General features: G+C 44.7%; 1 protein-coding gene across 6 annotated transcripts in view; it reads right to left on the bottom strand.

Moving 5' to 3' along the window:
• Positions 1–27,419, bottom strand: part of PALM2AKAP2 (PALM2 and AKAP2 fusion) — a 449,455-nt gene that overhangs the window by 260,863 nt on the left and 161,173 nt on the right. For 2 of the 6 annotated variants that reach the window (XR_010729046.1, XM_066256558.1), the window contains one exon: positions 13,306–13,486. The exons of 1 other annotated variant lie outside the window; for it this stretch is intronic. Coding sequence is in view for 4 of the 5 variants with exons in the window: in XM_066256558.1 (XP_066112655.1) it covers positions 13,306–13,416 (111 nt within the window). In the remaining variant the exon portion in view is untranslated. Of the gene's footprint in view, positions 1–13,305; positions 13,487–27,419 lie in introns of those variants that run through there. 3 more of the 6 variants (XM_066256554.1, XM_066256555.1, XM_066256556.1) reach the window with 3 other exon arrangements.

Raw genomic sequence — 27,419 nt, forward strand, 5'->3', positions numbered from 1 at the left:
AACACATGCATACTGGGAGATATTGATACTAAGGATAAGCTGAGATGATGTACATCTCAGTGGCAGTTTCCCCTAAGCCATGCAGAAGAAATGCATCTACATTGGAGGAAGGTCAACAGGCGGAGAAAAGGCAGAGCTGAAAGACAGAGAAAGAGGGTGCTGATGACACTGCTTGAATCCCAGGTCTAGTCATGTGTAAAGCCAGAAGCCAGGGTCAGAATCACAGCAGCCCAGCCCATGCAGGTTTGCATTGGATTCGGACAGTCGGTAAAGAAACAGCGGAGCCAAAAACTGATAGGCCATAGTCTTTAATTCTAGCTTGCACCCGGCGGGCAAGTAAAAATACACACTGGGCTCCAAAACCCAGTCACATTCAGTGCTCACAAAGCCACTGACTTATCCGAGTTTCCTAGAATCAAAGGTTTCTAACTCACCAGACTTATTCACCTCTGTTCCCCATCTCCTTCCTTCTCCCAAATACAAACTCTACACAAACTGGCATCTCACTCAGCACTCCACCATCTTGGCTGCTTCTCCTGGCCTCCTCCATGTGGCCTTTCTCTGCTCTCCTCTGCTCTCTCTTCTAATGATAATCTCAGGAACCAAGAGCCCAAGCTCCCACTTCATCCCCATTTTATAGTGTAGCAATCCAAACTCTTAATCCAATATACAAAACAGGGAAGTCTCTAATACAAAGTCACTTCTCTGAGGCATGATCGGATTGTACTGCCCTACATCAAAAAGGGTGGGAAAGGCTTAATCCCAAAACCAAGCCCCAGGCTACAAGGATTCTCAACACACATTAATATCACCTGGGCTACGGCCTCACGTGGCCAGCATAATCTTTAACAAAGTGAGCATAATACATTTTATCTGCCCAACATCATGCATGAAGCCAGAACCATTCCTGGGCATCCTAAATTATAGACACTAATAAATCTCCCTTTTGCTTAAGCTAGTTTGAGTGGTGTTTCTGTCACTTGCAACTCAACAAGTACTGACAACTACAGAAGCCTTTTCTGCTCCCTCCAAATAGAACTCATCACCCTCTCCTTCTTTCCTCCCTTTATAGGCTGTGGATCTTTCTACATCAGCACCTTGAGCACTTGAGAACTTTAAACACTTAACTGTTTGCACATAACCTTACTCTTCCAAACTACGGGCTCCTTGAGGACAAGGATCTTGGCTGGTGCACCTCCAAAGCCTAGAGTACTGCACGACAAAGACATGTGGTAGAGGTGTGGTAAGTCTCTCTGAATAAGATACTTGCCCTCCTCTGATCATGTTTCTATTGGCCTGTACCTCTCGCTCAAATGAATTATGAGTTGGCACTCATGATTTCAATGGCAGTAAAACGTATCACTGAAAACACATTAGCTATCGGTCTTGAAAACCAGAAGTGTCTTTCTGTTAAAGACATTATCACATACGGAATAGACCGTTATTGCTATGCATATAAGAAAACTGTTGGAAAAGCTGATTCTGGGAAAGAGTCATGAGAGCTGTCCTGGGAAGAGCCGGGGGGAAGTGGACATTCCAGGGGAAGCGTGATGAGCTGACAGTAGCAAATCATTCAGGGGAAATGTGCCCCAGGAGACACGTGAAATGAAGTAATCTCAATCCATTAGGAAGCTTTCCAGATCCCCACACTCCCTAGGAGGCCTCGCAAGCCATTTTCATCATCTTTCTGTAAATTGTATACTTTCCTGGCACATATTTTCTGAAAGTATTGCAACACCGTAAAACTGCAAACTCTTAGTACAGTAAGGAGCACCCACCTAGGATGGAGCACACTGTTCAAAGGTGGTTAAGAAGTATGATAGGAAGACAGGTATTAAGAGTAGTTAAGAAGCCATTCATCATTTTGGACATTTCGGTGTATTTTCTTCTAGTATTTCTGTGAATGTAGCTATAGATGCATTTCTCTTTGACAAGGTTGTTATTCTACATTTATGTGCCAGTATATACTGATTTTAAGTATATTCAACTTTTTTTGTATCATTAAATATTCTTTTAAAACAAACAAACAAAAAGTAGTTAAGAAGCCTATGTCCACGGTTCACTTCAGGCAGAAAGTCTCTTCTCTCCTGCTGGCTCTGCTGCAACCCCGGCATAGGGAAATGCAAGGTGGAGGCTTGGGAGGGGCCCAGCTGAGTCTGGGAGAAGCCTGGTGCAAGGGGAAGAGGCTGAGGAGCTGGGGCAGTGAGCAGCAGAGATACGGTGTCTCCTCTGCTGAAACCCAGCTGATTGGAGCAGGACACCTAGAGCCTCCGGGCACGGCAGTGGGAAAGGACCAGAAGACCTACTCAAAGCACTACTGCCATCAGGATAGCCCAGAATTTAGATGAGAGGGGCAAAATATGTTAAATTGTAAATGTGGCAGTCTTCCCTCCAGTTATAGGTAAAGAGAATTTGGCTTTGACCCCTGCCATCATGAGCTAAAGGGAATTGTATGCCCTTCTCTGTCCCATAGGCCTGTAAGTGACCGGGCCAGCTGGTCCTAGGCTTTCACAGTGAAGAATCAGAGAAAGGGGTGGGGTGCTGAAAAACTGCATGGATCAGACTATTTTAAATAGCCTGCATGCCTGACCTGTGGTGGCACAGTGGGATAAAGCACCGACCTGGAACACTGAGGTTGCTGGTTCGAAACCTTGGGCTTGCCTGGTCAAGGCACATATGGGAGTTGATGCTTCCTGCTCCTCCCCCTTCTCTCTCTCTCTCTCTCTCTCTCTCTCCTCTCTCTCTAAAAATTAATAAATAAAAAAATATTAAAAAATAAAAAATAAAAAAATAAATAGCCTGCACTTGGAAAGGGAATGGGAGGGATGCGTCAGAAGGGGGGGGGGGGAGGAATCAAAGAATGAGAAAAGGAAAGAAGGGATGAAGAAAAAAAAAAGCCCAAAATGGCTTGGGGACAGTTTTGAAGTTCAAGAATTTAAAAATAAAGGGGCTGACATATGAAGGCCAGAAAATCAAGGCAGAGAACTTAAGATATTTTACTGTGGCTTATAAAATGAAAAATGAATCCCCTTTGCTGTTCTCCAAGAGTCCAGTGAGAATACTGGACCTTTGCCTTCTACACTTTGTTTCTTTGAATGTGAACTTCATTCTGAAACGAGATCACCAGGGTGCCAGGCTTTATATAGGTTATCCTAAGAAGTAAGGTGACATTCTGGGAATTAAATTATGGAAAAATCAACTTGCAAATGGGGACCCAATGAGCTTTTTCTATTAAGGAATGAGAATGCCATCTCAGTCATGGTTGGATTATAATTACCTGTTAAATGCTGCTGCAGAACCAATGCTATTTATATATCTGCAGAAAAAAAAGGAGGGTGGTCTGTCTGAAAACTGAGAAGCTGAGCGATCAAGCATAAAACGACCAAGGCTGTGCCCACTCAGCTTTGTCCAGCTGCCTGTCCAGCTAACCTGAAGGTTGAGTTTGCTTAGCAGACATCCCTACTAGAGATCAGTTATCTGATTTCAATGCCATTAGATATTAAAACTCTCTCTCTCCTGGCTCTGACTTCAAGGTCACCAATCATGATTCTAATTATATTCAGGCTTCCCAAGTTGTTAGCTAAATGGAGAGATAATACTTCTTAAGCCCCCTGCAATGTCCATCCACTGTAAATGCACAAGATGGCACTTGGGTGTGTAGATGAGGGTGTTGAAAGCTAAGCTGGTATGTGATTTTCTGATCCCACAAAACTAAGGAACAGAAACTGGAGTCAGCTTAAAAGGCTTGGTCAAAAGGGCAAGTAAACTAGATTTCCTATAATCATGCTTGAGGAGCCACTGAGCCATTTCACCTGCAGAGGTTGTAAAGTACCAAAAGGCTACAGAATTAATATTAATATTTTAGGAGGCTTGGAGAACATTTTATTAATTTGGGTTAAGGTGTGCAGAGAAATTGTGAGAATAGTCTCTGTACTGTGTGATTGGCATAACCAGGATGGCTCTTGCCATTGTATTGTAAATGAAAAGGGAAGGAAAGCATAGATTCCCAGACATTCCACCACACCTGTGGGGAAAGGAGTGAATGGCTAGCCAGGTGCAGGAAGGGAAAAGCCAAAATAAACCTTTTCTTATAACTATGAGCCATTTGCGGGCATTTGTCTCCACTGAAACTACCTCTCTTATGTAAATGCATGTGGTTAATACATCTGACTCTGGACAAAGAGATGGCGGATGAACACTAGAAAATATAGGAAGGCCTTTTAATATGTAAAGAGATATCTTTCTACCATTGTGTTGACTTGTAAATTTTGTTTTCTCCAAAATGATGTATGGTTTGCAAATTGAACGTGGTCCTATCATGTTAAAGGGCATATGACTATAACCAATAGCGGTAAGGGGCTCCTAATTGCAATTTTTGCTTCTGTACTTCCCACTTACAAAACTATAAAAACTAAGTAGAACAAAGGGCCGGCGTGCTCTCCGTCAGATTTCTGTTGGAGTTTCTGCTGCTTGGCCAAGCTAGACAATAAAGCTTTAATGTGTAAACGACGGACCTTGCTCCTGTCTTCCATATTTCGGGTCCCTCCGAATTTGGATTAACAATGTTGTTCTTCCTAGTCATGTCCCCATTCAACCTACAACATCACCGCCATGTGAAGGAAAGAATTCTACAATGCTGTTCATTCCTCATTGCTTAGTTTTAACCAGCGTTTCCATTTAGGTAACTTCTCTTTTATTCAACTAATTACTTGGCCTTAAACTTACCATCTATTAATGAAAGAGGAAATTGCCTGCTTTGTTTTGTTTGCAAGAAATTAAAAAGTCAAGAGAAAGAATTTTGAATAGGAAAAGAAGACACTGATTAGCTCAAACTTCACTACTGGTTTTTGAAAGAAAACATTAATACTTAAAACCTTAAGAAACATTATAGAGAGTTTAGATGCAAAATTGTAATTAATCACACTGAACAGTTAATACAGCTAGCCTTTTAGCAACAATTCTGATGCCTTAACAAAGGAAAGTTTTAGTTTAAAGTCTTTTGTGGATGCTTTATAGTACATATGGATCATAACTTAGATCTATTTTTAAGGTCTACCCAGAGTGTTACTCTTTAAATAGTTGTTTAACCATATAGCTACATTTTTGCTTTAATGTTAATGACATCAAATTCTTTCCTGGGTATCTTTCTCTGAAGACCAACAAGGAGAGTAGTCTAATATAGCTCTAATGAGAAAGTAAGATCTGTTCCTTGATATCATACTGATAGCCTGTATTATGGTGACAAAATTGAGCACTTTCTATACAGGAAAATGGTAGAGAACTCTGAGGAAGTCGCCAATGCCAGAAATAGCATAGGGAAGTTCACCTGCAAAATCTCCATATCATCCTTCTTGACATATTGCATTATTCCCACCACGAAACCACAGAGCACTGAATGAGGAGCCAGGAGACCAGGCTTCAGGTAAAGGTTCTGTCACTAACCCCTGGTTGATGTAGCCAACCCCCTTATTGTTCCTGGGACTTTGATTCCCCATGTGTGAGATGAGGTTGGGCCAGCTTCAGTCTCTGATTCCACTATGCTGAGAAGAACAACGACTTCCCACGCTAGACTGTCGCAAGTGCACTTCCTCATCAATGAAGTCATTCTGGCAAACATTTACACAGCGCTTATTGGGTGTGCCAGGCACTGTTCTGATCCACACCTATTAACACAGTTAATCTGTACAACGTCCCACTGAGTTAAGGACTATCATTATCCCCATTTCACAGAGGAGAAAACTGAGGCACAGGGAGATAAAGAGATAAGGTCCCAAGGCTAGTACCCTGTTTCCCCGAAAATAAGACCTAGTGCAATTTTTTTTCAAGCTTAGAAATATAAGGCCTCTCCTGAAAACAAGACCTAGTGTGTTTTTAGGAGCAAAAATTAATAAGACTGTCTTATTGTCAGGGAAACGGTAAATTGTTGTACATGGAAATAGAGTCACAGGAAATTCTTGATGGAATTCAGAGTTTGGCTGGTTATGCTGATGTTTGTGATGACATGGCTACAGTATATTAATAAATGTTGATTTTTTTTGTTCAACAATAAATGTGAATTCTTGTTCATGGAAAAATAAGACATCCCCTGAAAACAAGACCTAGTGTGTCTTTAGGAGCAAAAATTAATATAAGACACTGTCTTATTTTCGGGGAAACATGGTAAGTGTCAAACACTATTAGAACCCAGCATGAGACCCTGGCCAGTTGGCTCAACAGTAGAGCCTCAACCCAGCATGTGGCTGTCCCAGGTTCAATTCCTGGTCAGGGCACACAGAAGCATCCATCTGCTCCTCCCCTCCCCTTGCTTCTCTCTCTCTCTCTCTCTCTCTCTCTCTCTCTCTTTCTCTCTTCTGCCCTTCTGCAGCCATGGCTCAACTGGAGGTTAGTTGGCCCTGGGTGCTGAGGATGGCTCTATGGCCTCTGCCTCAGGCACTAAAAAAAATGGCTCCAGCTGCAATGAAGCAAGGGCCCCAGATGGGCAGAGCATCACCCCCTAGTGGGTGGATCCTGATAGGGGTGTATGCAGGAGTCTGTCTCTGTCTCTGCCTCCCCTTCTCTCACTAAAATAAAAAATAAAATAAAAAGAACCCAGCATGAAATATGGAAATAGAAATGTCTTCAGGTGCTACTGTGGAGCTGAAATGAAGTACAATGAAAATCGAACCAAGCACATCTCTGGCTGGAGTCCAAAGACTCAATGAATAAAGGGGCTTCTTTGGACCTGGTGCAGAGTTTTGGGCTTAGGATTTTGCCTAGGCAACTGCAATTTACTCCTGGGACCAGTTCTGTAGTGGCTGAACCTAAATATCACAATAACGGTGGTGGTAAAAACAATAATGACAATAATATGGCAGCTAAGTGTCTTGACTACTGGGGCTATATGCCAGGCACTATTCTAAGGATTCCTTTCATTTAATCCTCAGAACTCTTTGAGGTGAGTCCTTTTAATGTCCCTGATTTTACGGATGAGAACAGCTAAGGCTTAGGGAGGCTGAGTAAACACGCTCAAGGTCCTGAGCTAGGAAGTAGCCAGGCAGGGGTTGCAATCCAGACAGTCTGACTCCAGAGCACTTTATCATGAACAGAGACATGTTTTGGCTACTAACATTTGTTTAGCTGAACTCCACACAGGACACATGAAACATATTACCTTGCCACATTCACGCCTGTTCCAAAACCTTCCAGAGCAAATGAGATGTTGAAAATGCAAAACATTCTGATGTCAAATCATTCTGTCCCCCCGCCCTCCAACAGAAGGCCTCTTACAAAATCCGGGAGCATTTCCCAACCGAAAGCAGAAAGAGGTTGAGGCCGGATTGAAACTTTCAGCAATGCCTGATGAACCAATTCATTTGTTTATGTCAATCCCTATATGAGATGTTACCAGGGGACTGAATGATCTCATAAAGAGAGCAAATGCAAAATATGTGTCTGCCATTTGGACTTTTCATTGGGGAAGAGACTGTAGCAAATGTGGTGGCATCTTGGAAGGTGCTCAGTTTACTATGTTGGGCTCATGGGTGGGAGAGGCTCTAAGTCTGGGGCTTCTAGATATCAGGATATATCTATCTTCCTAAAATGAGATGACAGGGAGAGGAAGGGGCAGAGGAATCCACTGCACTGACAGTCCAACGCTAGGAAGACATGCAATGCCTGCAGGAAGTGGCGAGGGGCAGGAAACAGGAGAGGACACTGCGTGGATGGCGCAGTGAGCACCTTTCCCACTGGCTCCCTGCAGGTCTCAGGGCGGCAACGCAGGGAGCAGCTGTGATCGCTGGAAAGACAAATCAAAATCGTGCACCAGAATAGAAAGAGAGCACACGATTCAGCATTCTTTTTTTTTTTTTCTTCGGTATTTTTCTGAAGCTGGAAATGGGGAGGCAGTCAGACAGATTCCCACATGCGCCCGACCGGGATCCACCCGGCACGCCCACCAGGGGGCAACGCTCTGCCCACCAGGGGGCGATGCTCTGCCCATCCAGGGCGTCGCTCTGTCGCGACCAGAGCCACTCTAGCGCCTGGGGCAGAGGTGAAGGAGCCATCCCCAGCGCCCGGGCCATCTTTGTTCCAATGGAGCCTCGGCTGCGGGAGGGGAAGAGAGAGACAGAGAGGAAGGAGGGGGAAGGAGGGATGGAGAAGCAGATGGGCGCCTCTCCTGTGTGCCCAGCCGGGAATCGAACCCGGGACTTCCGCACGCCAGGCCGACGCTCTACCGCTGAGCCAACCAGCCAGGGCCCGATTCGGCATTCTGATGACAACAAAGGAAGACAAACTCCAAGAAGTTAGCATAATTCCAAAGAGATGTGTATGCCTTCACTTTTTCTCTTTTAGAGGTTTTCTTTTATCTTTTTTTTTACTCTTACTGAATTTTTTTTTTTAGAGTGAGAAGAAGGGGGGGGGAGAGAGAGAAAGAAACATCTATTTGTTGTTCTACTGATTTATACATTCATTGGCTGATTCTTGTATGTGCCCCAACTGGGGATTGAAAACCCTCAAGCGCGGTGTATTAGGACAATACTGTAGGCAACTGAGCTACTGGGCCATGGCAGAGATGTACACACTTTTTCTGACTTTTGCCAATTATGTTTTTTGTTTGCTTCTTTAGATGTCAATATCTGGTAAATATCTAATCTATACTTATATCTATATCTATGTATCAATGTCTATCAGAAAGGTATAAAGAAGTAAATGCAAATGGTCCAGATAAATTACAGTGTTTAAATAAATAGAAATCAAACTAATAAATACACATGGTAAGAAAATTCAAATGATATACACAAAAAAGTAAAATGAACATCTTTTCACCCTATACTCCAACCCCACTGATTCCTTTAGGTTTTGTAAGTATCCAACTTAGGAAAAAATAAAAATATATCAACATAGTAATCCACAGAGATCTTTGATTCTTTCCATAAAAAGAATTATAGAATATACTTCCTGCCTCTCGGCTCATTTTCTTCTAACTTAGGGATGTCTCACTGAGATTCTTCTATACCAGTCCATGGCGTCCCCCTTCCTCTGTAACTGACATCTGGTAGTTCACCGAAGTACCTTCATTTATTTTACCAGTCTGCTGCTGATAGATGACTGAGCTGGTTCCCAGTGTTTTATTTGCTGTTATAAACAGAATTGCAATGAATCTTCCTTTATGTACATGTTAGATATACATCTGTGACTACATCCACAGTGTAAATTCCTAGCAGAACTACTAAGTCAAAGTATTTGAGCATTTAAAACTTTAATGGGGACAAATTGTCCTCCCAAAAAACATTTCCTCTGCTTTGGATTTTTTTAGTGTTTATTTTATTGGTTTTAGAGAGAGAAAGGAAAAGAGAGAGAGAGACAGGAACATCAATTTGTTCCTGTATGTGCCCTGCCCAGGGATCAAACTGCCAACCTCTGTGCTTTAGAATGATGCTCTAACCAACTTAGCTATTGGCCAGGGCTTCTCTCTCTCTCTCTCTCTCTCTCTCTGTGTGTGTTTATTGACTTTAATTTATTGTGTTTACATAGATTCAAGTGTCCCACCGAATATATCTCTCCCCCGCCCCTGCGTTCCCCTCAACATCCCCCTTGCCCCCTCCCCCAATGCCTTCTCCCCTTCTCTCCAGGATTTGTTTTCCTGCTCTCTATAGCACTGTGTTATGTATATATAATTTCACTAATCTCTTTCCCTTCTCTGATCCCATCCTCTCATCCCCTTTCCCTCTGTCCGCTTTCCCTCTGATCCCTTTGATCCCGCCTCTGCCTCTATTCCGTTCCTCAGTTCATATTGTTCATTGGATTCCTCAAATGAATGAGGACATATGATATTTTTCTTTCTCTGCCTGGCTTATTTCACTTAACATAATAGTTTCCAGGTCCATCCATGTTGTCGCAAAAGGTAAGATTTCCATCTTTTTCAGGGCTCCATAGTATACCATTGTGTATATGTACCACAGCTTTTTAATCCACTCCTCTACTGATGGACACTTGGGCTGCTTCCAGAACTTGGCTATTATAAATAATGCTGCTATAAATGTGGGGGTGCATTTCTTCTTTTAAATCAGTGATTTGGTATTCTTAGGATATATTCCTAAAAGTGGGATGGCTAGGTCAAAAGGCAGTTCCATTTTAATTTTTTGAGGAATCTCTATACTGTTTTCCACAGTTGCTGCACCAGTCTGCATTCCCACCAGCAATGCAGGAGGGGTCCCTTTTCTCCACATCCTCACCAGCACTTATTATGTGTTGTTCTGTTAATGAGTGCTATTCTGACTGGTGTGAGGTGCTACCTCATTTTGGTTTTAATTTGCATTTCTCTAATGATTAGTGATGTTGAACATTTTTTCATCTGCCTTTTGGCCATCTGTATGTCCTCTTTGGAGAAATATCTATTCATTTCTTTTGCCCATTTTTTTTATTGGATTATCATCCTGGTGTTGAGTTTTACAAGTTCTTTATAAATTTTGGTTATTAACCCCTTATCAGACGTATTGTCAAATATGTTCTTCCATTGTGTGGTTTGTCTTTTTATTTTGTTCATATTGTCTTTTAGCTGTGCAAAAAGCTTTTTAGTTTGATATAGTCCTATTTGTTTATCCTGTCTTTTAATTCACTTGCCTGTGGAGATAAATCAGCAAATATATTGCTGTGAGAGATGTCGGAGAGCTTACTGCCTATGTTTTCTTCCAAGATGATTATGGTTTCACGACTTACATTTAAGTCTTTTATCCATTTTGAGTTTATTTTTGTGAATAGTGTAAGTTGGTGATCTAGTTTCATTTTTTTGCAGGTAGCTGTCCAATTTTCCCATCACCATTTGTTAAAGAGACTGTCTTTACTCCATTGTATGCTCTTATCTCCTTTGTCAAATATTAATTGTCCATAAAAGTGTGGTTTTATTTCTGGGTTCTCTGTTCTGTTCCACTGATTTATATGCCTATTCTTATGCCAGTACCAAGCTGTTTTGAGTACAATAGCCTTGTAGTAGAACTTGAATCAGGAAATGTGATATCACCCACTTTATTCCTCTTTTTCAAGATTGCTGAGACTATTTGTGTTCTTTTATGATTCCATATAAATTATTGGAATATTTGTTCTATATCTTTGAAGTATGCCATTGGTATTTTAATAGAAATTGCATTGAATTTATAAATTTCTTTAGGTAATATAGACATTTTAATGACGTTTATTCTTCCTATCCATGAGCACTATATATGCTTCCACTTGTTTGTATCTCCCTTGATTTCTTTTATCAATGTTTTATCATTTTCTGAGTACAAGTCTTTTACCTCCTTAGTTAAATTCACTCCTAGGTATTTTTGTTGTTGTTGCAATGGTGAAGGGAATTGTTTTCTTAATTTCTCTTTCAGACAGTTTATTGTTGGTGTATAAAAATACCTCTAATTTCTGAATATTTCTCTCTGTATTTTAAATCAGATAAATCTGAGTTGAAAATAAGATACTCCAGCAACTAATATGAGCTTTGACAGTTTCCTCCTTATCAGCTGTATCCTAATTTTAAATGAAAGAAAATATCTACCACTTTGTTCAAACTTGCAAGCTGTTCTGAAAACATACTCAGGTCATCTGCTCTTATCCTAGAGCAGGGATCGGGAAACGCTATGGCTGAGAGAGCCATGAACGCCACATATATTAAAATGTAATTCCATGAGAGCCATACAATGGCCCATGTACGTTACGCATTATCCAATAAAAATTTGGTGTTGTCTCAGAGGACAGCTGTGATTGGCTCCAGACACCCGCTGCCATGAACATGAGTGGTAGGAAATGAATGGATTGTAATGCATGAGAATGTTTTATATTTTTAACATTATTATTTTTTTATTAAAGATTTGTCTGCGAGCCAGATGCAGCTATCAAAAGAGCCACATCTGGCTCACAAGTCATAGGTTCCCGACCCCTGTCCTAGACGATTCTTCCGTCCTTTCAGGTTAAAAGCATTGATTGCTACCTCATGAACAGAAGCTACTGTAACTCCATCAGTTTTCTAGGAGGAATCGAATTCATACCTCTCCTCCTTGCACTGTTAATGTTAGAATGATCACACTGCCAAAGTTGTGCCCATTTGTTCATAAGGAGAGTGCTTATTCCTTCTCCGGTGGTGGCTATCCTGCACGGTTTCAAGTACAAAATTTTTCACCTACCGAAATAATGTCTAGATGGACTCAGGAAAAACAGTGACTATCTGACTGTCGGATCAGAAAGGACTTTAAACACAGAAAGTATAGAAATAAACCACGAAGTACAATACTTCATTACCTAAACTGAAAACATTGTTTTTTATGGTGCCCACTAACCCTAACAACTCCAAGGCAAGTGTCAATCTGGGAAAAAGTATCAATATTTGCAATGCATAAGTCTAACAGTTAAGACCTTTAGAAAATAAGGGTTCTTCTAAAATAATATCATTTGTAAATAAAGATATGAACACCTAAATACAGAACCAAGAACAAAATATAGGAGAAATATTCAATGTTATTAATAAACAATGAAATGCAAATTAAGTACTGAGATGTCATTGTCCACCTATGAAATGGACTCTCCCCCTTTTTATACACACACAGTATTTTTTAAAATACCCTGTGTTTTGCATTGGAGAGGGAGTGAGGAAAAAGAGCCTCTTTTTAATCTCTGTCAAAATTATAAGTCAAGACCATCTTTCTAGAAGGCTATTGCAAAAGCTTCTATTCAGTTTATCATAAAGAATTCATTCAGAGAAAAATTATCTTCATGTTGAAAGATTTTTGTAAAGAATATTCCACACAGAGATATATGCAACACCAAACAAGAAATTCAAACAGCAAATATTGTCTAAATAAGAGGGCACCTTCTGAACCATCCAATGACTCCCCTTTTCACTTAGAATAAAATTGAGGCAGGTCCATATATGACACATTGGCTTTCTTTCTCTTCACTGCTGTACCTCTCTCCTAACCCTCCCTTCCACTCCAGCCACCCTGGCAGTCACTAGAAAGGGGCCATGGAGGGAAGGCAGGTGCGTGGGGATTCACACGAAGTCCGGCTCAGAATATAGGGGTATCTCCTTTGGGAACCTTCCTGAGTTATGGCTGCAGTCTGGGGCAAGACTCCAGATTTCCTGCTATTAATACTGTGTAACTGATGTCCCGATCTAATTATTTCTAACATCTGGCTTCCAGTCTCATCCAGTTCTTAATGTGCATAAGCTAGTTAGATGCCTCCACCCCTTGACCTTAACTCTCCCCACAGTGAGCCACCCCCGATGATCTGATCGTTAAGATCACCCGAGGAACATTAGAAAGTACCACGCCCAGGCCCCACCTCCAGAGACTCTGATCTTATTGGTCCAGGCATTGGAGGCTGCAAATGCTCCCAGGTAGTCTGAACGTCAGCCAGGGTGGAAATTTGTTGCTGGGCATGTAGTGGCCTCATGGTCCAGGCTGATAAGCATTTTCTACCACTTCAGCTGGGTTGAGCTCTTTCTTTATCGGTCTGAAATAAACTGTTTGGTTAAATTTTGTTAGAAGACAGCACTGGGTCAGTCACTTTTCAAGGTTAGCAGTAATGTTTTTGCTCTCTTTGCTCTTCAAAGTCTGGGCTTTGGCCACAGATCGGTGGGGTTTTTGATATCAAGTCTTGTGGGGTTTGTACGGGAACCTTGGCTGCCCAGGATCAACGCTGCTTTTTCCCTGTAGTATTTATCATCCTTACCTACTGCTGTCTCGTTCCTCTTCCCCTCCTGGGAGGCCCCTGTCTTATGATTAGTTTAGATTACTATTTTCTACCCCAGGACATGCGTGACTAGTCAGGACAGAAGGGACAAGGTGGGGGGGGGGATTGAATACAGAATCACAGCAAACCCCTCAAAGGCAGGTCACACTGAATCTGGCTTTGATCTAAGGTGAACAAGTTTTGTGCTTTCAAAATGTGTTTAACTGCCTTTTGGCTGCACTGAATTTCAAAATTCAGAAAGATGATCAGGAAGAAAAAGATCACCCCTGAGAAAAGCCTCCACTAGTCACACCCGGGGGAGGGCGCCTCAGAAGAGCGGTGACAGGACCCAAGGAGTCCTCAACCCGCTTTTGACTCATAGACGATGGATCCTGTGCACACCTCCAAGGGTCACATTGCTGATGGATGACACCCTGAGACAAGGAGAGGGAATCAGTCATAATGAGGGCCTGTGAGACCCCTGGATCTCTCAGAACTGGCTCAGCTGCCTGGGGCCCCCCTACATGTAACGAGCAAGGGGACCTGTTCCACCCTTCTCCTTTGTTCTGGCACCTTCCAAGATCTTATCAGCATTTATCTCAGGCAAGTTACCAGTCAGGGTGAAGACTGAAGAACCCATGCTAATATATGATAAATGTCTAAGTTAATGAAAATTTTTTTGTTATAATTTTTTTTTTGAGAGCAAGAGAGGGGAAGAAGAAAGAAAGAGAAGCATTTATTTACTCGCTGTTCCACTTAGTTGTGTACCCATTGATTGTTTCTGACTAGGGCTCAAACAGGGTCCTCAGGGTTGAGCCAGTGCCCTCTGTCGCTGGGATCAGGCCAACGACCCCAGGATCCAGCCTGTGACCCTGGGATGGAACCTGCAACCTCAGTGCTCCGGGACAGTGCTCTATCCACTGCGCCACCAGCCAGGGCTGAAAAGTATTTTTAAAAAGTGCAAGAATGGCCTGGCCTGACCTGGCGGTGGTGCAGTGGCTAGAGTGTTGACCTGGAATGCTGGGGTCACAGGCTGGAAGCCCCGTGCTAGCCTGCTCGAGGCACATGCAAGAAGCAACTGCGGGCTGATGCTTCCTGCTCCTCTTCCCTTCCTCCCATCTTTCTCTCTCTCCTGTCTCTAAAAATCAATAAATAAAACCTTTTTTAAAAGTGCAAGAATGAGAAACCAGAAACTGGGCAAATGGCATCCCTAGAATTACATGCTTCTCCTTCTCATTTGCTTTTTGACATGTGAAAACAACCAACCTGCAGAAGGAAAATGCTACCCAAGAAACAAATAAAATTATCAGGTGATGCCAAATAGTTATTTTTTTAATGGGGAAGAGATCTATCTGCAAATCCCAGCTGGCTGCCTTCGGTTTAGGCTCATTTTAGGTTATTAACTAATGCCAGCCTGGAGTCTTGGGGCTCTGGGCTCTGGTGGTGATCTTTGGAAGTTTCCTGCCCTCCAACAGAAGACTGAAAGTGCCCCAGACAATACCTAAATCCCGAGCATCACCTTTGTTAGGGAATGAAGGGCTTCGTGAAAACTCTGAGTGATATCTCCCTCCCACTCCCTCTTTCTTATAAGGAGTCCATGTTCTAGCCTTTATCCTATGACCTCTACTCCTTAGTGTAGGGGTTGGCCAACTTGTTCCATAAAGGAACACACAGTCAATATCTTTGGCTTCACAATCTCTGTCTCAAGGACTCAGCTCTGGCCTTGTAACACAAAAACAGCTCCAGACACTAGTCAGCCGAGCGGGGGCGGCTGCTCTTCATGTGGCCAGTGGGCTATCGTCTGCAGACCCCACCCCCACTCCACTACAGTGATGGATGCATCAAGACTGGATGGAAGGTGAAGGGGTTAGAAATACAAATTGGGGGGGTATACCTGGAGGAGGTATAAATAGTGATGGACGGAGACTTGACTTAGGGCGGTGAATACACAATGCAGTGTACACAAGATGTGTTGTGGACTGAGTTCCTGAAACCTGTATGATTTTGTTAACCAGTGTCACCCCAATAAATTCAATTAAAAAAAAAAAGTACAAGCTGGCAGATACAAAATAGTCACAGGGATGTAAAGTACAGCACAGGGAATACGGTTATTAATATTGTAATAACTATGTACGGTGCCCGGTGGGTACTGGGAATATCAAGGGGAACACTTGGTGAAGCATATGATTGTCTAACCAGCATGTTGTACACCTGAAACAAATACGAAATGATATTGAATGTCAACTGTAACTGAAACATAACATTTAAAAAGAAAAGAACCCCCACCACTCCCTGAGATGTGCTAGAGACACAGGCCTGAGGGGGTGTTAAGGGGGTGGTGCTGGCTGGGTGCAGGGACAGGCCTGGGAAGAGCACGGGAGGAAACACTAAGTCTCATACATTGAATCGCTGCAATCCCGACTTCTTAGAGAAAAGGAGAAAGCAGGGAGGACTGAGGGAGGAGATTCCCACTGAGCGCTACTTGCACCTGGAACTGTCCAATGTTATTTATGGGTCACAACACCAAGAAAAAGGTGGCATTATCCCCACTTTGCCGAGGAGGAAACTAGGCCCAGATGGGTGGAGTGCCCAGAGCACAGACGCAGGAAGGGGTGGCGCTGGTATTTGAATTGAGCTCTGAGTCCAGGCTCCCGCCACCCCCAGTAAGGGTGGTCGGCCTGGCAAGTCCTCCCCTCTAACACCTGCATCCCGCATCACAAAGCTTGGTGAAGGCGGCCGATGGAGGAGGCTCGGGCAAAAAAGAACCACAAAGGCCAGAGGCTTCACCTATGGCGCTGAGCCCTCACCCAAGGGGCCGCCGCCCTCAAGGTTCTTTTAGCAAGATCTGCGTAGCAGCCATGACACCAATCTGTCACTGAACTTCTCTTCCTCTACAGAGGTCCCTATCATGGTGGGCCTAACCTGAGTGCCAGGAGCTTTGCTCCTGGCCTGAGGCTGGGGACGTGTCCCTCCCACCCGGGACTCCTTTGCTGCTCTACCCAACTTCTTTCCCCTTCCCGGCCCAGTTTCTGTGCAGGAGTTCGGAGTGATCAGGGGGAGGGGAGGACCTGCTCTTCCACCAAGCTGCCACTTTCCCCTGTCCCCTTCCCATTCTTCTGATCTCAACTCGAAGGTCACCACCCAATCCACGCAATGTAAAGTAATCGTCCTGCCCCACACGCAGCCCTCTCTGTCACATCAGTGTAGTTCCTGGTGCTTAGCAGAGCCTGAAATTCTTAGGTTATATGTTAACTGGTTGTATCCACCTCCTCCCTGCAGGCTGGAACGTCCTGAGTCTCAGACTCGGTTGTCCTGACCGTAGCCTGAACGCCTAGGAACGGTGCCTGGTGCACGGTGGACAATGAATAAATGCTGGAGTGAGCGAACATACACACACCCAGGAAGTCAGTCCCGTTTCCAGCAGAGACGCGAGCCCACGGAGCCCTGCGCACACAGGGTGCTGCACTGTCACAGAAAGCACTTAGGTGACTATGTTTTCTTCCTGCCCCTGGGACTGTGCAGTTAAGCGTCACCCAGTGAACGCTGAATATGCATTCATCCTACTCACTGGGGGCCTTCAGCAATTACACTGAGGAGCAGGATGAAATGAACACAGTCTAACCCATAAACCCTGAAAAGCCCAGAATCTAGTTAATAGAGCAATTTTTAGCAAGTCAAGCACTTTTCCTGGCTGTCTCAAGCCATCTGGGAAAGCAACTGCTTTCTCCTCAATTGTGAGGCGTCTTCACTCCAGCCTTACGCTGCCGCCAAGAGATGGCTGTGAGCCAAGTGAAAAACTACCCTCTCGGCATCCACACATGTTAAGAAACAAAGCAGGAGTCTGTGGCCAGCAGCATCTAGACTTGCCTTTTAGATCAACGCTCCAAGGGACCCCTTTGCTTCCTTCTGGGAGGACCACGGAAGGATACAGCAGGGGGAACCTCAGGTGCACCTGCGAAAAAGAGGCCAGTGGAAATGGCCTTGCCTAAGAAGAGCACTGAAGGTGTAAGCTGGTTATTCTGAAGTGTACCCTCCACCTTCACGCCTGACTTCGTGAAGCCCTCCTACCAACACACACACACCCCTTCCTGACCCTTGACACTGGGGGCAAAGACCACCACTTGTGATACAGGATTTCTACCGCCAAGGTGAGGTGTAACTAGACAGGGCATGTCACCTGTGAGTTGTGTGGGTTTCCCTCTCGCCGACAGCGGTGTTAAGTCCCGGATGGGGTGGGACGCCCTGCTGTCTGAATCATTCGGCACACCGGGACTGTGGCTGGTGTGCAGTAACGGGCAGGGTGGGTTTCAAAGCCTCAGCCCGCATATAACCACACAAAGCCACGTGGGCAGGCACCTGTGTCCATGAACATATACACGTGAGGTTGGCTTTTCCACTTTGACACATACATTTTTCTTACGATAATTTTTTAGGTTTATAACTTTAGGTGGCTAAAGATGCTTGCAAAGTGCAGGAAATCAGCGCATAACCTTCACCCACCCAGCTTCCTCGTAATGGTGACATCTTGCAGAATCGTGGTGCTCTGTCTAAACTAAGAAAGTTAACATTGATATAGTGCTGTTAACTAAACTATACTCTTCGGAGGCTGCCATGCCACATGGCACTTAGGGCATTTCTATTTAATGATTTGGGGAGGGGATACATCCCCTCCATTCCTTATAAAATGGGCTTTGGAAATAGAGAAAATGGCTCCCAGCCTAGTGAGATGCTGGGATCTCTTCCTTCCACCTTTAGTTTACTTTCCTTCAACAAGATCACTTAAACTCACTAAGTCTCAGCTTGCTGATGTGTAAAATGAAGCCAGTAGGAGAACTCACTGCATGTGACTGCTGTGAAAATTAAATTAGGTAATTCTAGAAAAAGGCGCAGGTAAGGCCCTGCTGCTCAGGGGTAAGAGCCCCGGTCTTACAGCAAAGGGGTCAGCAGATGTCTGGGTGAACGAGCGCTTAGTAAATGGTAGCTACTGCAGTCCGCTTTCACCAAGAGTAGCAACCGTATCCCACATTCAGACTCACCAATAAATGAATAGTCAGCAGCCAGGATGAGGACTAACCCCCACATCTGAAAAACATAGTTTTCCTGGACAACCAACCAAAGCATTGGGTGTGGCTGCTGGAGTCAAGACCTACAGATTTGAATCTTGGCTTCTCCTCAGCTGCCTGGTGGTTGGATGCCAAGTCTGTGACAACAGGGCCACGGCGACAGAAGAGGCCACTAACAGGCAGCCAGCCGACCTCGTCCTAGCTCCTATAAACGTCTTCAGCTCAGTGAGAATGCTTGGGAGGGGGTCAGGCCTACAGTAGCATGGCCACGCTGGTTAGTTTTAGATGCACCTTGCTCCAGACATCAAACCAACCGGCCTTCTCCCATTGGCACGTTTCGTGTGAGCACTACCGACTCCACTCCCAGGGGAAAGAGAATGGAAACCAGCATTTATCAAGCATGTACTGAGTGACAAGCCCGGCACATACATTATATACCGTGGTCTTTCGTTATTTTCCACACATCTTTATCTGTAAACTATTTTGAGTACATACCACCTGTGTATGTATCAAGAATAGATACACATAATATACATGCCCCAAACAACTGTAATGTGTGCATTACAGAATATGCACAATCAAAATGGATAGTTTGTAGATGAAGTAAGCAACATGGTGAATCCATTAAAAATTAATAGGACTGTTAAGGAGAGTAGATGTCAATCTTTAGTTCAAAAAGTCTTCTTGTGGGTAAACTTCTAGGGGCCAACTTCTTATCAGGTATGATTAGCCTGCCTTTGTTTTTACATCATACTGAAGCTGATTTAAATAAATAAATAACGGCTTGTTTCCTGGAGAAGTGTTAGCTCTGCCATTATTTGGTTTGCGTGGACACTGTTAGTTAGCATCAGCTTTTAATTCGTGGTTTCGCTGTAAAAATGTTTTCAAGCCACAACTCCAATTTGGCAAGGTTCGTTAAGTTTAAAATAGATAACGTACCCTGTGAACCCACATCACCTGCAGACACATTGCCACACAACACAAAGTGCTGGCTGAGGCCGGAGCTGCCCCCGTCTATCCTGGAAGTCCCTTCTCTTCTCACAGGACATGCCCAGCACAGTAGAATGCCAGGATTGACCCATATATTAAATACTAGTAAAGCTTCAGTTCTTATTAAGTACCAAAGACATAGAAATGCTAACATTTTCTACCCATATGCCCAAGAAATGACCTGTATACCACCTGGTGCTATCCATCCCTCTTCTGATTCCATTGTCTCATTGCTCTGAATTGTCACAATAACCCAATTAGGTAAGTGGGTAATGCCATCTATTTCCCAGATGAATGGGAAACGGGGCCCAGAGAATCTGTGCATGTAGGATGTCATCCAGTAAAGACACTTCAAAGTGGAGTTTAGACCCAGGTCTCTTTATTTCATCCTCTCCTCTGCTCCTCTACTTCTGCCAATGCGTCACCTCTCCTGTTCTCCTCTATCGGGCTGTTGACATTAAATGCCAACTTCCAACAGGCCAATTTGAGCAGTGGAAGCAGACACACAGACACCAGGTGACAGCTGAGCTATTAGAGACCCCTCCCAATATTAAGCAGAAAGCATCTGTATAGGAGGTGTTGCTCACCTCTGAAGTATTTGAGTTTTGGGAGAATCAGATTGAATCCTAAAATGAATACTAAGCAATGAATCTAGCAAAAGACGGGTGAGAAGCTGGATGGTCCAGAGGTCCAGAGTGCTGTACCACTCTGAATGTGAACCCCAGCTCTACCCTCCCTGGAGGTCCAACCTGGCCGCCGAGCCTTAGTTTCCCCAACTGTTAAAGGCTAAAAACGTTGGTTGCTATGAGGATCTAACAGGTCCTCAGCACTCCATCCAGTGGCTGTCATGTGGTAGCACTCAGTGAACGGAAGCTGTCACCCCATGTGGTGGCCCCAGGCAGGACTGTAACACTCCTACAGTTGAAACCTTGGGTTGGCCTCTCTTAACTCCAAGACCCCCCCAACACCTCACACCACAAAGGATCAGCCTTCGACTCTCTACTGCTTTAAGTCCCAGTAGATGCTGATTACAAACCATCCTATTACCTTACAAAGCCCACTCTGCCAAGACACTCATTGGCACATCAGTGGGAATAAATAAAGCTATTTTCCTTTATAGAAAAACAATATGGCCTTGGCTGGTTAGCTCAGGCGGTTAAGAGTGTCATCCCAAAACAACAAGATTGTGAGTTCCATCTCCGGTCAGGGCACACAACGGGAAGCCAATGAGTGCACGACTGAGTGGAACAACAAATGAATGCTTCCATCCCCCCTCCCCCTCTCTTCCTTTCTCTCTCTGTCTCTCTGAAAATAAAAAAGAAATAAAGCCCTGGCCAATGGCTTGGTCAGTTGAAATGTCCCAGAGTGTGGAGGTTGTAGGTTCAATTCCCCAGTCAAGGCACATACAGGAGCAGCTCCATGTTCCTGTCTCTCTCTCTGCCTCTCTCAAAAAGAAAAAAAAAAAAAAGGTGGGAGAGGGGAGAAAAGAAAAACAATATAAGGGTGATTAAGGAGCTTCTTAAATCCCAACTGGTTTCTCCCTGTTACAAAATGGCTCTTCTTTCCTGTTGGTTGATTTATGTTAACTCATTTGTTTGTTAAAATATATACAACTTGGCCTGACCAAGCGGTGGTGCAGTGGCTAGAGCATTGGACTGGGACAGGAGAACCCAGGTTTAAAACCCCGAGGTTGCCGGCTTGAGTGTGGGCTCAACAGCTTGAGCGCGGAGTCGATGGCTTGAGTGTGGTATTACAGAGATGACCCCAGGGTCGCAGGATTGAGCCCAAAGGTCGCTGGCTTCAAGTTCAAGGTCACTGGCTTGAGCTCAAGATCACTGGCTTGAGCAAGGGGTCACTCACTCTGCTGTAGCCACCTGGTCAAGGCATGTATGAGAAAGCAATAAATGAACAACTAAGGAGCTGCAACGAAGAACTGATGCTTCTCATCTTTCTCCCTTCCTGCCTGTTTGTCCTTATTTGTCTCTCTCTCTCTCTCTCTCTCTCTCTCTCTCTCTCTGTCACACACACACACACACACAAATATATATATATATATATATATATATATATATATATATATATATATATACACACACACACACACACACAACTTGTACAGTGTCAAATGACAGTTGCAAGAGAGCCGGCCCCAGGGAGAGCAGCTCACTCAGGGAGGGGCAGAGCTACAGCCTGAGTGAGGAAGGGCTGGGCTGGACAGAGGCCTCAACCAGGGCCAGTGTCATCCCACCAGGGAACATTTAGAAATGTATGGTGGCATTCGTTTTTCTAGATTGTCACAATGATTAGGGGCACAAAGTTGGGAGGATAGAGATGCTAAATTTCCTACGATGTGTTGGGTAGCCCCACACAATGAATACCCATCCCGACATGTATACCAGTAACTCCCAGAATGAATCATGCTTGGAATGTTCCTTGATGTTCAAGGAGGTCTTCAGACCAGGTGCCATGGGCCAGAAGCTGACCTGTGGGCAGGCCTTAGGCGGCTAGGGCGGCCTAGGACAGCTCTGCTCTCACAACCCTTTGTGAGCCCGGTCATATACGGAAGTCCTTCTGGCAGGGTCTCCTCCCCAGGACCATGAGTTCCTTGTCAGCTTGCTCCATGCTGAATTGATCTGTGTCAACTCCAGCTCCACCGTGGTGCCTGGTTTTAAAAGGGGAGTCAGTTTGTCTTTAGTGGGATGGGCTGGCTGGACAACGGAGAGCACCTGCCCCAAGGACACAGGTGCCGCAGGGATGAAAGCATCCCAAGGGCCTAGGGCTTACGTATCAGAGTGCCACCCACTAACCTTCTGCATCAAAACGCATGTTCCTAGGTCCCAGCAGCCTCCCGGGGACAGGCTCAGACATAAACATTCTAAAGCAGCTCTTAACCATTTGAGAACCACAGTGAAACTGTTCAGATGACCTGTGACTGCAGAGAGGTTTTGCTGGAATAAAGGAGGTTCTGGGCTTGTGAAAGCTCTCGGTCACTAATGTTGCCTAGTTCTCTGGACCAGAACTCTGTTTCTGTGACCGTCTATTGAGATGTCTCTGGGTTTCTCCACTGAGGCATGGAAATTAAATTAGAAATTAGGTTTCTAGGGACATTTTTTTATTACCTGCAAAATAACGTTTCTCTTGAAAGCGGCAATCACCCCCGGATTCCTGTCGGGGAAGGAAAGGGGGATAAATGCCGCCCTGGAGACTGACGTTAAGAAAGTTCCAAAGAGCTAATTACCGGCTTCTGCTGAGCACCCAGTGCGAGTCCTGTGCTGACACAGACGTCTCGTTTACTCCACACAACACAGCGTTCTTATGAAGTGGGAACGGTTACCGCCATCCCCAGTTCACAGAGAGTAAAACTGAGGCTTAGGAACATTAAGTAACTTGGCCGTGTAAACACACTCCTGGGCGACGGAACTGGGACTCCAACTCAGTCAGTGAGACCTGCCAAACCTCAAGGCTGGCACCTTCTACGCAGCCGAAGCTGCCCCATGTAAGCACACTGCACAGTCCCCACGAGAGGACGTGGGTCTTGCTTCTGCGGGCACTGAATCCTTGACATGTGCTCAGCGCCCCCCCCCCCCCCCCCCCCCCCCCCCCCGGTGGTGAGGCTATCCCGGGTCTCTACGTCTGTGGGTGGAAGGGGAACTCTGGGACTGGAATGCAGTGGAAAGCATCTGTCAGTATTCCCCCCAGAAAGGAAATATTTACACCTTGGATGGTTGGTTGTCTTCCAGTCTGTGACTTTAAAAATGGAAAAGGCTCTACTGCTTGAAAATAATTGGCTTTTTAAGTTTAACTGACAGCTTAAGTCACCCCAAACGAGAATGTGTTAGATCATTTTCTCTACCAAGAACAACAAAAGAAGAGAAGACTGACTCTGCCATCAAAAAGAGAGTTTCTATACTGACTCAGACAGTTCATTGGCTCATCAGAGCAAAGCACTGTAAAGCTCAATATTTTCCAATAATTAACAAGAAACTCTGGGCATATCAATTATAAACAATGAAGAGGGTTTGCATAATTTTAGACTTCTTTATTCTGTTCCTCTAACTGCATCTGTCATTAATTTTGATTAAAATCCAGAAAGGAGCCCACTGTCGACAAGCCCGCCAAAGACTCACAGAAGATTGGATAGCCACCACCACCCCCCCCCCGGAGGAAATGGCTTTGCTAGGAACATTTTTATTGTGATTTTTAAAAGTTAACCAGCTTCATTTAATATGTAACAAAGTACCAACGGTAACATAATTGTCAAACGGTCACCTACCTTACCTGTCAAGAAATACCCCAAACCATCAGGCAGCTTCAGGAAACATTCAGGGGAAAGGAGGGTTCAAAGATGAAGGAGGCATGCTCTCTGGACCCTGGGTGAAGAATTCTGACCTGTGAGTGCCCTATCACAGGGCCCAGTTAAGCCACAGAGAGGCACACATTGCTATGGGCTGCAGATGGGGCGAGGAAGGGGCCCTTATGTGGGAGAAAACACATGCCCTGTATGCAAGTGTGTATGTGTGTGTGTGTATGTGGGCATGAGCGTCCCTCTGTGTACACCTGCATGAGCTGTCCTGTGTGTATTTGTATTTGTGCATGAGCACCCCTATGTATACGCATGTGAACACCCCTTGTGTACACATACGTGAGCACTTTCATGTGTATACATTCATGAGTACCCCTGTAAGTATATGTGCATGAACATCCCTCTGTGTACACGTGCATGAACATCCCTCTGTGTACACGTGCATGAACATCCCTCTGTATACACGTGCATGAACATCCCTCTGTGTACACGTGCATGAACATCCCTCTGTGTACACGTGCATGAACATCCCTCTGTGTACACGTGCATGAACATCCCTCTGTGTACACGTGCATGAACATCCCTCTGTGTACACGTGCATGAACATCCCTCTGTGTACACGTGCATGAACATCCCTCTGTGTACACGTGCATGAACATCTCTCTGTGTACACGTGCATGAACATCCCTCTGTGTACACGTGCATGGGCCTCCTTTGTGTGGGCGGCAGGGAAGGGTTACAGTTGTCCATAGGAAAGAAATGACTGCAATGGAAACCCCTACTGAGCACCTCACCTCCCACAGAACAGCTCCTAATTCCAGCAGGTTTTCTCTCCAAAGCTCTGGGGATCCAAATACAATCCACTCATTCTCCTAACACTCACACCTAGGCCCGATGTTCCACCCAAATCTGGGAAAGCATCAGGTGTCTCCATCAGCCTTTACCCTTTGCCAATTTTAAGAGTCTGCAGTGAGAAACCTTTAGATGTGGGGTTGAAACAGACCTGGGCTGCAGTCTAGACTTTGTCAACACCGACTTTGAGACCTTCAGTAGTCCCTGAGCTTCAGAAGCAGAGTTGGTGAAAGGAGAGAATTGTTCCTTCCACTTGGGATTGTCATGAGTATTAAGCACAGCACTCAATGTACAGCAGACATGAAACCCAAACATCCTCTTCTCTTTCCTTCTCCCTCTCGCTCTCCTTCAAATCCGTTCTGTTATTCCAAATCAGGTTTAGAACTACAGTACTGGCTGGGACTGTTCAGTTAAAATTAAATAAACACACTCCATTCTCCTTAGTGAATGAAACCTTTACTTGGCCGATGTTGTTTTTTCCTTTTTCTTAACAGTTCCTTTTTCTCACTAACTGAGATCAGAAAGGTGGGCATGAAAAGGCTTTGCTGAACCCAAGCTGGCAGCTGGACCGAGGTCCGACTCCTGGACCTAGATGTGTTCTGTTGATCAGACATCAACAGCAGCCCTTGGTCTGGTGAGCTGACCGGGCACAACTCTCCCTCCCCTCAGCCCCGTACACATGGATGTGTTCACAAAGCCTGCCAACCCTAGAGTCGATCTGGACAACAAATTCTGTACCTCCAAGAAAGTCACATGCAGTTTCTATCAGTGTTTAAGGTGAAAATCATCTAGAATCAAAATTACCCTTGAGAATCCCTTCAAATGTTCATCAAGTATCTGACAGCAGTGTCTCACCGGAGTCCAGCACGGTCACCTCTTTCTCCTACTGTGAACCAGGTCATTACTTCTTTGCTTGACCATCAGATACTGAAAGCTGGCTTGTACATTGAGGGCACGAAGCCTAAAAAATATTCCTGCATCTTTAAACAGTCAAATCATGAACAGACGCCAGAAGAGATTTCAGCTGCTTCATCAGTCTCCCGCCCCACACTCACCTGGCGCACACGCCCACAGAGAATCAATCATTTTCACTATTCAAATAGGGCCTTATTTTCTCTTCTCGTGATCTTGTCTTTCTTTCAGTTTTTTTTTTTGTTTGCTTGCCTAAGTGGACTCACTTATGTTAAATGTTTACATGATCAAATTCCTAATTACAATTTATTCTGTATTGACTTTTTTCAGTAAACATTAATAACTGATTAATGGATTAATTTTTTCAAAGTGAAGAAGATCACCAAGCAAAACTAGTTATCTCAGTCCTGAGACCTTAATGAAAGTCACTGAAGACGGCATGAGCCCATATCTGGCCGAGACAGAGGATGCGGAGCCCTGACAATGAAGAGACAGAGGAGCAGGATGGATAGAAATGTGAAATGGAAGACTTCGGTACGTGCAAAAAGCATACTTGCTACTTTTTCATCCCAGAACGTCATGGCAGGTGGAGAACTTAGAAATCTCAGGGTTTTTTTGTTTGTTTGTTTTTGTTTTTTGTATTTTTCTGAAGCTGGACTCCCGCATGCGCCCAACGGGGATCTACCCGGCACGCCCACCAGGGGCGATGCTCTGCCCACCAGGGGGCAATGCTCTGCCCACCAGGGGGTGATGCTCTGCCCCTCCGGGGCGTCGCTCTGTTGCAACCAGAGCCACTCCAGCGCCTGGGGCAGAGGCCAAGGAGCCATCCCTAGCGCCCGGGCCATCTTTGCTCCAATGGAGCCTCGGCTGTGGGAGGGGAAGAGAGAGACAGAGAGGAAGGAGAGGGAGCAGGGTGGAGAAGCAGATGGGCGCTTCTCCTGTGTGCCCTGGCTGGGAATCGAACCCAGGACTTCTGCACTCCAGGCCAACGCTCTACCACTGAGCCAACCAGCCAGGGCCGAAACCTCAGTTTTTATCTTCTATCCTCAGTGAGCAGGACTGCCCCAAGATTCCTTGAATTGGATTTGCCACAAGTCCCATTATGTGCTGTGCTCTTTGCTCCAGGGTGCTGAAGAAACCAAGATAAAAGGCTCACTTTCCCAGCCCGCCAGGCACTCACACCCTGATGGAGGAAAGTAGGTAAAGAAACAGTAAAGGCACTAAACTCTGTGGCTCTAACATGATGCACTTGGATGGAATGCAAAGGATGGCCTCTTGGGAGAGGACGGCCAACGGGAATTACAGGGCAGGTGACCTGACAGGGTCTGTGCTCCCAGACTAATGAGAGCTGAGATGGGTATCCCAGGGAGAGAACAGAGCCTACACAAATAAACAAGTTTGATCATTGGGAATTTTCACTATCTTAAAAAATTCTTTAAATAAATAAGCAATACTTCTTTACGCTGGTGAGTGGCTAAACAGGAACTGAAGCAGAAACCAAACTCCTATGAAATCAATAACAAAGCATTACAAAATGAATCATATTTCATATCACCTCACCTGAGAATTTGGAATAAAAGAGTCCATTCACACACACACACACA

Source organism: Saccopteryx bilineata, chromosome 2, assembly GCF_036850765.1.
Source record: "Saccopteryx bilineata isolate mSacBil1 chromosome 2, mSacBil1_pri_phased_curated, whole genome shotgun sequence".
NCBI lineage: Eukaryota > Metazoa > Chordata > Mammalia > Chiroptera > Emballonuridae > Saccopteryx > Saccopteryx bilineata.